The sequence below is a fragment of the Salvelinus fontinalis genome, chromosome 27, assembly GCF_029448725.1.
Source record: "Salvelinus fontinalis isolate EN_2023a chromosome 27, ASM2944872v1, whole genome shotgun sequence".
NCBI classification, from domain to species: Eukaryota; Metazoa; Chordata; class Actinopteri; order Salmoniformes; family Salmonidae; genus Salvelinus; species Salvelinus fontinalis.
In genome coordinates, this window is record NC_074691.1 from 22,545,762 (window position 1) to 22,557,494 (window position 11,733).

Below are 11,733 nucleotides of genomic sequence, written 5' to 3' on the forward strand. Positions count from 1 at the left end.
GATGGTGGGATTGGGATGGTGGGATTGGGATGTTGGGATTGGGATGGTGGGATTGGGATGTTGGGATTGGGATGGTGGGATTGGGATGTTGGGATTGGGATGTTGGGATTGGGATGGTGGGATTGGGATGGTGGGATTGGGATGTTGGGATTGGAATGTTTGTAGCATGGCCAACATAATATGGCTAGCGGAGGAGACCAAAGGTTACCCTTGTTTCAGTATATTGGTCTGCATTACTAAACAGTCATCATTCTGGTCAGAGAATAATACCATTGACCGCTCACTACATGTTGCTCTTGAGATACCCTACATATTCCACTGAGAAGGAAACAGATGAGCTAATAACTGCTAATAGGAAGCTGAATGTCTTATTCGGGTTTGGTTTGAAGGTAGTGTCTGTTTACTTTTTTTGGTTTGTTTAAAAAAGTATCTTTATTTAAGATGTTCACATTTTACAATCATAAATAGTTCAAGTAAATACATAAAAACTTTCATATCAATTAATTTGAGTTCATAATTACGTAACATGATTTAGAAATGTAATTAGGGGGTGGTGCAGGGAGATCTTTATCCCGTTTAACATATGTGCCCATGGAAGTTTCTGGAGTTCATCTTATTAATTATTTTTAGTTCCTTTTTGATTTGTTAAAATAAAATATTAAATAGTGTTCAAACCAAAAAGTTATTTTATAGTCATAATGCAGCTTGTCTTCCAAATTTGACTGTTTACCACCATAATTATTTAGTATTCATTTTACCAACGCTAACCATCAAAAGTAGTATGAGTTCCTTAAGAGACGAGAAGACTTGGTGAAGGGTTCCCCCTAGTGAGAGTAATGTAGAATTGCACTTTTCATTCAATCCCATTATTCTTGCAGAAAAGTAGGCATCAACCTGTCACATTGGAGGCTGCTGAGGGGCTCATAATAATGGCTGGAATGGCGCGAATGGAATGGCATCAAACCACGTGTTTCATGTATTTGATACCATTCCACATATTCCACTCCAGCCGTTACCACGAACCCATCCTCCCCAATTAAGGTGCCGACAACTTCCTGTGCAACCTGAATGTGATTGTCTGTTTTTCTGATGGGCTGTCTCTTCGGTCTCCCTCCTGTCCAGGACATCAATGTGTGCATCCTGGAGAATTACCCAGAATGCTCCAACCCCAGACTCTTCTACATCATCCCATATTTCTGTGGACAGCACCCCCAGTGCAGGTAATAAGACCTGTATTGCAGGGAATCAGGCTCCACATTTGGAAATAGTTACACATTATCCTGACTGGTATTAATATTTTTTTAATACCAGTCAATAATAATGTTTATTAAAGTATTATTGGTTATAATTCCCTCTGGGTGGTTGATATTTTCCTCTGACTGTGCCTGTTGTTCTGTGTGTTTCAGGGAGCCGGGACAATGGGCACTGGAGAGGGCCAAACAGAACGTTCTAGAGAACTTCCTTATCGTGGGGATCCTAGAGGAGCTGGAAGATGTCCTGCTTCTTCTAGAGAGACTGTTACCTCACTACTTTACTGACGTACTCAACATCTACAAGAGCCCAGGTAGGCCTACACACCAGTGTTTCCACTGAAGTTATTTAATTGCCCTCTGTGCAGGCTATGTAACCATCTACCACGTTGTTGTCCTTAAAAACTGGGGATTTGACTCGCGCAGCACCTGTTTCCACGGTGGTGTTGTAGCCTATACCCATATCAGTGGAGCAACTTTCACTGGGGACAGCTCCACATTCTGAAATAGCATTTTTGTCCCACCCAGTTGTATCATTGGAATGTGCTACAAAATGAGGCAATGGTGTGCTTTAGGACCATGCGGACGCCTCCGAGCGGTCAGGTAGACTGTTTGGAGTGTTTATCCGACTGAATCAAAATAATAAAAAATAATTCTAGTTATGTCCCCCCCACTTCTGAAACCAAATTCTGCACGTGGACAAATTAGAATGTTTTATCACCACACAAATAAGAGGCCGTGTGCGTGGCTTTATGTCTGCCTCGCCGCTCAAAGAATGGAATTTGAACACAATGCTACACAGCAAGCTCCTGGGTTTTTAAAAACTTTATTATATTGATAAAAAATGTTTCCGACCCACAATGTAATTGTTCTGAACCACTAGCCGACCCGCAATGTAATTGTTCTGAACCACTAGCCGACCCGCAATGTAATTGTTCTGAACCACTAGCCGACCCGCAATGTAATTGTTCTGAACCACTAGCCGACCCGCAATGTAATTGTTCTGAACCACTAGCCGACCCGCAATGTAATTGTTCTGAACCACTAGCCGACCCGCAATGTAATTGTTCTGAACCACTAGCCGACCCGCAATGTAATTGTTCTGAACCACTAGCCGACCTAAGCGTTGAAAGAATGTTTTCATTTCACCAGCTAGCTGATTTTTTTGCGGCTCACCTGCTACTCAACTAATGATTAGCCCAATAGGGTAAATGCAGATAGGTATCCCCATGCTTCAGCCTATTTATTTATAGCCACTATGCTGTATGGGCTACATGTGATAATGTTTATTGTTAACAGCATACCTGATAATAGCATACTTAAAGTAATAGCGTACTTTAAAATAATTTAAACAAATTATTCTACCAATATTATTTGGCTCATTTCTGGAGGTGGAAATTATATTTTAGATGGTGTTTTTTTCCCATTCGTTTTGAAGTAGTGTGTCCTGAGCATCTCTGTCCTGCTACATAGAAATTATCCAGGGTGAGGTCCGCAACCTTTTCCCGCCAATGCTACACATTTTTCCAGAGGAAACACTGGTACATACGCAACCACACCCTGGCATGTACAGTACCGTCAAACGTTTGGACACACCTACTCATTCAAGGATTTTTCTTTATTTTTACTATTTTCTATATTGTAGGATAATAGTGAAGACATCAAAACTATGGAAACTATGGAATCAATAACCCAATGTGTTAAACAAATCTAAATATATTTTATTTGAGATTCTTCAAATAGGCACCCTTTGCCTTGATGACAGCTTTGCACACTCTTGGCATTCTCTCAACCAGCTTCATGTGGTAGTCACCTGGAATGCATTTCAATTAACAGGTGTGCCTTGTTAAAAATTAATTTGTGGTATTTCTTTCCTTCTTAATGCGTTTGAGCCAATCAGTTGTTTTGTGACAAGGTGGGAGGGTATACAGAAGATAGCCCAATTTGGTAAAATACCAAGTCCATATTATGGCAAGAACAGCTCAAATAAGCAAAGAGAAACGACAGTCCATCATTACTTTAAGACATGAAGGTCAGTCAATTCAGAAAAGGTCAAAACCATCAAGCGCTATGATGAAACTGGCTCTCATGAGGACTGTCAGAGGAAAGGAAGACCCGGTGTTACCTCTGCTGCAGAGGATAAGTTCATTAAAGTTACTAACCTCAGAAATTGCAGCCTAAATAAATGCTTCACAGAGTTCAAGTAACAGACACATCTCAACCTCAACTGTTCAGAGGAGACTGCATGAATCAGGCCTTCATGGTTGAATTGCTGTAAAGAAACCACTACTAAAGGACACCAATAAGAAGAGACTTGCTTGGGCCAAGAAACACGAGCAATGGACATTAGATCGGTGGAAATCTGTCCTTTGGTCTGATTTGTCCAAATTTTTTAGTTTTGGTTCTAACCGTTGTGCCTTTGTGAGACACAGAGTAGGTGAACGGATGATCTCTGCATGTGTGGTTCCCACCGTGAAGCATGGAGGAGGTGTGATGGCGTGGGGGTGCTTTGCTGGTGACACTTTCAGTGATTTATTTAGAATTCAAGGCACACTTTTTATTGAAATATATTGAATTTTGTGTGTTTTTTTACCCCTTTTTCTTCCCAATTTCATGGTATCCAATTGGTAGTTATTGTCCTGTCCCATCACTGCAACTACTGTATGTAGTCAGGAGAGGCAAAGGTTAAGAGCCGTGTGTCCTCCGAAACACAACCCAACCAAGCCGCACTGTTTCTTGACACAACGCCCGCTTAACCCGGAAGCCAGCCACACCAATGTGTCGGAAAAAACACAGTACACCTGGCGACCGTGTTAGCGTGCATTGCTCCCGGCCCGCAAAAGGAGTCGCTAGTGCACGATGGGACAGGAACATCCCTGCCGGCCAAACTCTCCCCAAACCCGGACGACGCTGGGCCAATTGTGCGCCGCCCCATGGGTCTCCCAGTCGCGGCCGGCTGCGACAGAGTCTGGACTCGAACCAGGTTCTCTAGTGGCACAGCCTTAGGCGACTGCACCACGCGGGAGGCTCAAGGCACACTTAGTCAACATGGCTACCACAACATTCTGCAGTGATACGCTATCCCATCTGGTTTGCGCTCAGTGGGACTATCATTTGTTTTTCAAGAGCACATTGACCCAACAAACCTCTAGGCTGTGTAAGGGCTATTTGACCAAGAAGGAGAGTGATGGAGTGCTGCATCAGATGACCTGGCCTAGACAATCCCCCGACCTCAACCAAATTGAGATGGTTTGGGATGAGTTGGACTGCAAAGTGAAGGAAAAGCAGCCAACAAGTGCTCAGCATATGTGGAAACTCCTTCAAGACTGTTGGAAAAGCATTCCAGGTGAAGCTGGTTGAGAGAATGCCAAGAGTATGGCAAGAGTGTGCAAAGCTGTCATCAAGGCAAAGGGTGACTACTTTGAAGAATCTAAAATATTTGAGCTGTTCTTGCCATAATATGGACTTGGTCATTTACCAAATAGGGCTATCTTCTGTATACCGCCCCACCATCACAACACAATTGATTGGATCAAACACATTAAGAAGGAAAGAAATTCCACAAATGAACTTTTAAGAAGGCACACCTGTTAATTGAAATACATTCGAGGTGACTACCTCATGAAGCTGGTTAAGAGAATGCCAATAGTGTGCAAAGCTGTCATCAAGGCAAAGGGTGGCTATTTGAAGAATCTCAAATACAATGTATGTTTTGATTTGTTTAACACTTTTTTGGTTACTACATGATTCAATCAAATGTATTTATAAAACCCTTCTTACATCAGCTGATGTCACAAAGTGCTGTACAGAAACCCAGCCTAAAACCCCAAACAGCAAGCAATGCAGGTGTAGAAGCACGGTGGCTAGGAAAAACTCCATAGAAAGGCCGGAACCTAGGAAGAAACCTAGAGTGTTAGTGTTATTTCATAGTTTTGATGTCTTCTCTATTGTTCTACAATATAGAAAATAGTAAAAATAAAGAAAACCCTTGAATGAGTAGGCGTGTCCAAACTTTTGACTGGTACTGTATATGCCTGTTACACTGTATTGAAATGATTCACCTTTTGAAGGAATATTTCACTCCAAAAACAAACTTTGTCAGAAGTTTATTTTCATACCTCAAAAGTGGTCTACAGTAGGCCTAACTCTCCTTTTGATGGATGACAATATGTATTTTCTTCACATTTTAACCATACATTAATAACTTCCTGGTCTGTTTCTCTGTCTCCGCAGACTACAGGAAGATGGGGAACATGACTGGTACGGTGCGTAAACACACGCCCACTCTGGAGGCCCTTCAGGTTCTGTACCACCGCATGCGCTACGAGTACGACTTCTACAACTTCATCCGAGACCAGTTCCACTTGATGAAGAAGAAGATTGGCCTCAAGTCGGTCTCCCGATCACCTTCCCACCAGGCCTCCTTCCTAAGAGACCTCTCCCTCCGAACGCCAGAGCCCCTGGATGAAGACGAGGAGCTGGAGACCGACCTGGAGGACGCCAACAGCTGGTTGGTCCAGCCCTGACCAATGCCGTGGTGACTGGGGACTTTACTTGCGTCTGGTTGGCTGGAGGTGGCATGATAAAGGGGCGGGGGATGTGCCCTGTCTGTCAGCATTCCCAAGAGGACGATTGGTTGGGGGTGTGTGGATCCTGATGCCTGTGTTTTTACGGGCTACATATTCCGTTCATCTCGGACTCTCTACTCATTGCTGAGAACCTTAGGACTGGGCTCTGACTCTCTGCTACCACTGAGGACCTTGGGAGTGGGCTCTGACTCTCTGCTACCACTGAGGACCTTGGGAGTGGGCTCTGACTCTCTGCTACCACTGAGGACCTTGGGAGTGGGCTCTGACTCTCTGCTACCACTGAGGACCTTGGGAGTGGGCTCGGACTCTCTGCTCACCGCTGAGGACCTTGGGAGTGGGCTCGGACTCTCTGCTCACCGCTGAGGACCTTGGGAGTGGGCTCGGACTCTCTGCTCACCGCTGAGGACCTTGGGAGTGGGCTCGGACTCTCTGCTCACCGCAAAGGACCTTGGGAGTGGGCTCGGACTCTCTGCTCACTGCTGAGGACCTTGGGAGTGGGCTCGGACTCTGCTCACCGCTGAGGACCTTCGTTGTGGGTGGATGGATGGATGGATGGACGAACCGCTATATTTAAAGATTGACTAGAATAATGGGTGGGGGGTTACTTTAAAAAGCTCACTTTGCTTGTTTTATTTTTGTTTTGTTGGTTTGAGGGCGTCCTATTTGGGGTATCTCCGGGTGAGATAAGACAAAAGGGATTTGGACCTATGAACTCATTAAGAAACATTTTACATGTTGAGGGGAGGGCTGCATCTTAGGATCAGGAAAAATTCAAAGACACCAACATAGGTGCAGGGATGATGGGGGGGAAGGAGCGTGTTGAGGTGTGAGAGAGCAGGGACGAGACGGGGATGAAATTGTAGGGGTTGTGTGTAACAGGTCTACTTTTAGTGCTTGACCACTCCGTCTCTCCCTGTCTCTCCCAGCCTCCTTTTCTCTCCCTTTCTTTTCCCCTTATTTTCTCTCCCTCACACTCTGCCTGTTTTAAGGGCCCTTGTTTTCAAAGTGTGATTCAAAGTGCCAAACCGTCAAATGGTGTGTCATAGTCATAAACTTCTCTAAGTGCCAAACCTAACCAAGTGGGGTCAGACACCTTCTGTTCCTAGAAACCCTGTTTGGGAGGATCCTCTGATCACAGTGGGAGTGGGAGTGGGAGTGGGAGTGGGAGTGGGAGTGGGGGGCCCAAATGTGATAGTGTCTATGCATGACAGAATCAGTTTACTTTGTTTAATAGATGTCGATATGATGAAAGGGTCAAATGGCAGGAAGAGCACTCAACTATGAATTCAAAGAATTCCAACTGTGTGTCTACGATTGGATTTGACAACAACATTTGTCAAACTGAAAATGTGTGAAGAAAGGTTGAATATTTTGGTACATAACTTGGGAAATATTAAGAAACGTATGATGTTGATTGGTGAAAATGTATGTTTTTCCTCAAATGTTGACATCTCCATTGGAATAGAAAATATGATGTTTGACTTCCTTCAACAACAACAAAAAATCGAATAAAAATATTATTTCAAAGATAAAGCTGAAGGCTTTAATCAAACGCTTTACCTGAACTCACCAAATGAAATGACAATGTGTTCACAGTCTGCACTTAGTCTTATTTGAGGATGTTCAACCTCGGCTTGTTGGTTACTGTAATGTCTAAATCCACACCTTTGTTTCTTAACTCTCCCCTGACTCTCAGTATTTCATAGGGCAGCCATGGTGTTGCACTTTGGCCATTTACTGATAACTCAACACCCAGAGAAGAAAATGGCCACAACCACCTATTACCTGGCAGTCATACCTATATTTGCGGTCAAATATATTGGCACCCTCACTATTTCTTCTAAAATAAGTAGATTTGGAAAAAAAATATGAACGTGTATCTGTTTGATTTACAACTGCACAGGACCAAGAAGAAAGAAACAATCCAAACTGAAATGAAGACTTTTCACTTCAAAGTCAAAAAGGGCCTTGACTAAGTTATTCACAATTCAAATGAATTTGGTTCTAATTCTGGTTTACTGTGCAATGTATCTCACCTGTGGAAAGTTCCAGGTGCCTACAGGGTAAAAAAAGCAATTCAACCAGTTTTAAATGCTCCATTGCACGCAATTAAAAAAGGGCAAGGGTGCCAATATATTTGACCACATCTGTAAGCCATAGTCATTGTACTGTCATTGCCTTCAGCGTGGATTTTCTTTTTGACATTTTTATTTATTATTATGTATCCATTTTCATTCCAGAAAGGATTCTCAGGAAAAAAGGTTTCTTACAACGTTGAAATAAGTTGTACTATCAAGCTATTCATAATATCTAAAGATGAGTAAAATATCCCCAATAAAATTATATGAACATCTTAAAGAAATGGTTGAACTGTTTTACAATAAATGGAATCCATTCATTTCAATCTCCTCAGACAGTTTTCTAAATAAAAACCTAACAATTGCAGTTGCTGTCTGTGCTTCCTCACAATTTATACAATTTATACAATAAAACAGTGCATGCCTTTTGTTTTCCAATCCAAGAGGATACATGAATTGTACATTTACCCACCTAGCGCTGAATCCATGAAAGAAATGCAGTCTGTTATGTGCTAACAACCTGATGAACAAGTACTAGGTTATTCATGTGTAAGTGCTGTTCCAGTTCCACCTGATGAACAAGAACATTGGCCTCAAGTGTCTCCCGACCCCCTGGACACCAGGCCTCCTTCCTAAGAGAGAAAGCCCCAATTCACAACACCCCAGAGACCCAGGAAGAGGACAACCAAGACCAAAACAGCTGGTTTGTTAGCACAGAAATAGATCATTCAACCATTGAGCAATGATCAAATCTGTCTGGAAGGGAATGTTTGTGTCAGAACACTATCAGTTTCCATTGAGACTGACTGGTGATAACAGACATTGTCGCCGTTGTGGAGTTGGAAGCTTACTCATCCACCAGACGTCATTTGGGGAAAAGTCTGACCTCCACCCGCTCCTCTCTGTCCTCTCTCCTACGTGACCCAGAAACCGATAAGTGGTCGAAGGGATGTCCATTCATTTAATAGGCGAATGGAAGCATGTCCTCCCCTCCTCGATAGCCACCTTTCACTGAGGATAGTCATGTGTATCCTACCGGAGTCCTTCACGGAAGAGTTTTCAAACCCCCTTTGAATCAGCTTTTGTTTTGTCGGAGGAGGAAAGCATGCTCACATTTAAAATGAATATGCTACTTATCATTGTATCTATAAAATGTGTTACGAACTGTCTCGTAGCCTTTAGCAAAGAGGGAGACAATGCGGAGATAAGGAAATAAGAAACGTACAGTACCAGTCAAAAGTTTGGACACCTACTCATTCAAGAGTTTTTCTTTATTGTTACTATTTTATATATTGTAGAATAATAATGAAGACATCAAAACTACGAAATAACACATATGGAATCATGTAGTAACCAAAAAATCTAAAAATATTTTATATTCTTAATTCAAAAGGCACTCGCACATCTGAGCAATCTTTTTTGCAGGTACATGGTAACAGTTGAACAAGATGGAAGGAAGGAAAAAGGAAACCGCACACTGCTCTTGATAGTATCACTGATCTTTAAAGAGCTTATGTATCGCCCTCACAACCTTCGTCAGACCTTTTGTGAGTTTTTTTTAAATTAGCACCCTTATGTAGACCTAGCCCCACCCACATCCGTTCTACGCATCGAAAGGGGTTGGAGGCGAAGGAATTTAAGTCCTGTGTGAATGCTCTCTCTAATTCTCTCTTTCTCGCTTTCTCTCTTTCTTTCTCTCTCTCGGAGGACCTGAGCCCTAGGACCATGCCTCAGGACTACCTGGCATGATGACTCCTTGCTGTCCCCAGTCCACCTGGCCGTGCTGCTGCTCCAGTTTCAACTGTTCTGCCTGCGGCTATGGAACCCTGACCTGTTCACCGGACGTGCTACCTGTCCCAGACCTGCTGTTTTCAACTCTCTAGAGACAGCAGGAGCGGTAGAGATACTCTTAATGATCGGCTATGAAAAGCCAACTGACATTTACTCCTGAGGTGCTGACTTGCTGCACCCTCGACAACTACTGTGATTATTATTATTTGACCATGCTGGTCATTTATGAACATTTGAACATCTTGGCTATGTTCTGTTATAATCTCCACCGGCACAGCCAGAAGAGGGCTGGCCACCCCTCATATCCTGGTTCCTCTCTAGGTTTCTTCCTAGGTTTTGGCCTTTCTAGGGAGTTTTTCCTAGCCATCGTGCTTCTACACCTGCATTGCTTGCTGTTTGTGGTTTTAGGCTGGGTTTCTGTACAGCACTTTGAGATATCAGCTGATGTAAGAAGGGCTATATAAATACATTTGATTTGATTTGATGAGGTAGTCACCTGGAATGTATTTCATTTAACAGGTGTGCCTTCTTAAAAGTTAATTTGTGGAATTTATTTCCTTCTTAATGCGTTTGAGCCAATCAGTTGTGTTGTGACAAGGTGGGGGGATATACAGAAGATAGCTTTATTTGGTAAAAGACCAAGTCCATATCATGGCAAGAACAGCTCAAATAAGCAAAGACAAATGACAGTCCATCATTGTGAATCTCTTGGGAGCCCTGACAACTACTGTTATGGTCAGTAGATAAGATTGGTTGGACGTGGTGCGAGGAAGAGGTGTTTGCATTACATTCACAGGAGGAAGATTAGCTATCGGTTTGTGGACTGGATCCCAATGCTCCAGGGATAATTAAGAGACATGGATAGAGGGATGGGGGGAGGGAGAGTAAGGGATTGGTATATTGAGAGGAAAACAAAGAGATGGGTAGGAATGAGGAGAGGTTGTAGGGGCCTACAGACAGTGTACAGTTGCCAAGCTATTCAAGGGGTTGGCCCAGAGAAATTGCATTCTCATCGATGTACTTGAATGTAGCTCCCAAACTGACCAGCAGGTGGTGGTATCTCCATGTCACAGCTTGACTGACAGGTCACCCAAGTCTTCAACTCTCTCTAGGGCACCTCAGGGAAACTCTGAAGACATTGTCCATATGGAAAAGGAATATGTAGTACAGGGATAATCAGCTAGATTTAACCGCGGACCAACTTTTACTTTAGCGGATGGTCAGGGGGCTGAAACATAATTACAAATAATCTGTGGACTGCAAATTGACCACAAGTAGCCCAAAGATATATAGTATGCGACTAAAACATAATAATTTCAAACCTTGCTTACTTTTGTATATAATCACATAAAGTATTTCAATATCATGTGGGAATAATTTGGAACAGATTTCCAAAATGTTAATCACTTGGAGCTGATTTGCTAGTCATTTTACAGTGTTTTATGTCCAACAATTTCGTTTTTATATATAAAATAAATTTTCTCCGAAAACTTGGGGTGCCAAAACATGCGGGCCACAAAATTCATGCTTTAAAAATTGCACTTTGCATTTTAGTAGAAAACAATCACAGTAAGGTACTTAATTATTACCCAGAAATGGTTTGATATTGAGATAAAAATGGCTGCATTGGACCTTTAACATGGCATAAGTCTTGGCAAAATGTGTAGAATTGAAGGAAATTAACTTTAAACATGCCAAAGTTTCTCTCCACCCCGTGGCAAAATAGGTAGAAATGCAAGAAATATTTCTCTTTGCCCCAAAATGAGTAGAATATGAATTTTAAAATTGCTAAACTTCTCTCGTCCCATGGCAAATGGTGTAGAATTACAGAAAGCTTGCTTTACAGCTACAACATTTTCTCTACTCCTCTTGCAAAATGCGTAGTGGCAGGAAATTAACCTTAAACTGTCAGACATGGGACCAAACTTTTCCTGTTACTGGGTTAGCAGAATAACTATTTTAGGTACACCTGTGTGCATGTGTGCATGTTTGTGTCCGTGTGTGCATGTGTGTGTGTTCATGGGT

At 42.6% G+C, this 11,733-nt stretch overlaps 1 protein-coding gene across 1 annotated transcript in view; it reads left to right on the forward strand.

Moving 5' to 3' along the window:
- The window catches only part of LOC129825301 (uronyl 2-sulfotransferase-like), a 122,422-nt gene extending 114,138 nt beyond the window's left edge, over positions 1–8,284 (forward strand). Inside the window, exons 6-8 of the mRNA XM_055885299.1 lie at positions 1,123–1,220; positions 1,407–1,564; positions 5,484–8,284. Coding sequence (XP_055741274.1) covers positions 1,123–1,220; positions 1,407–1,564; positions 5,484–5,776 — 549 coding nt within the window. The 3' untranslated portion in view covers positions 5,777–8,284. The remainder of the gene's footprint in view (positions 1–1,122; positions 1,221–1,406; positions 1,565–5,483) is intronic.
- Positions 8,285–11,733: the final 3,449 nt, after the last annotated feature.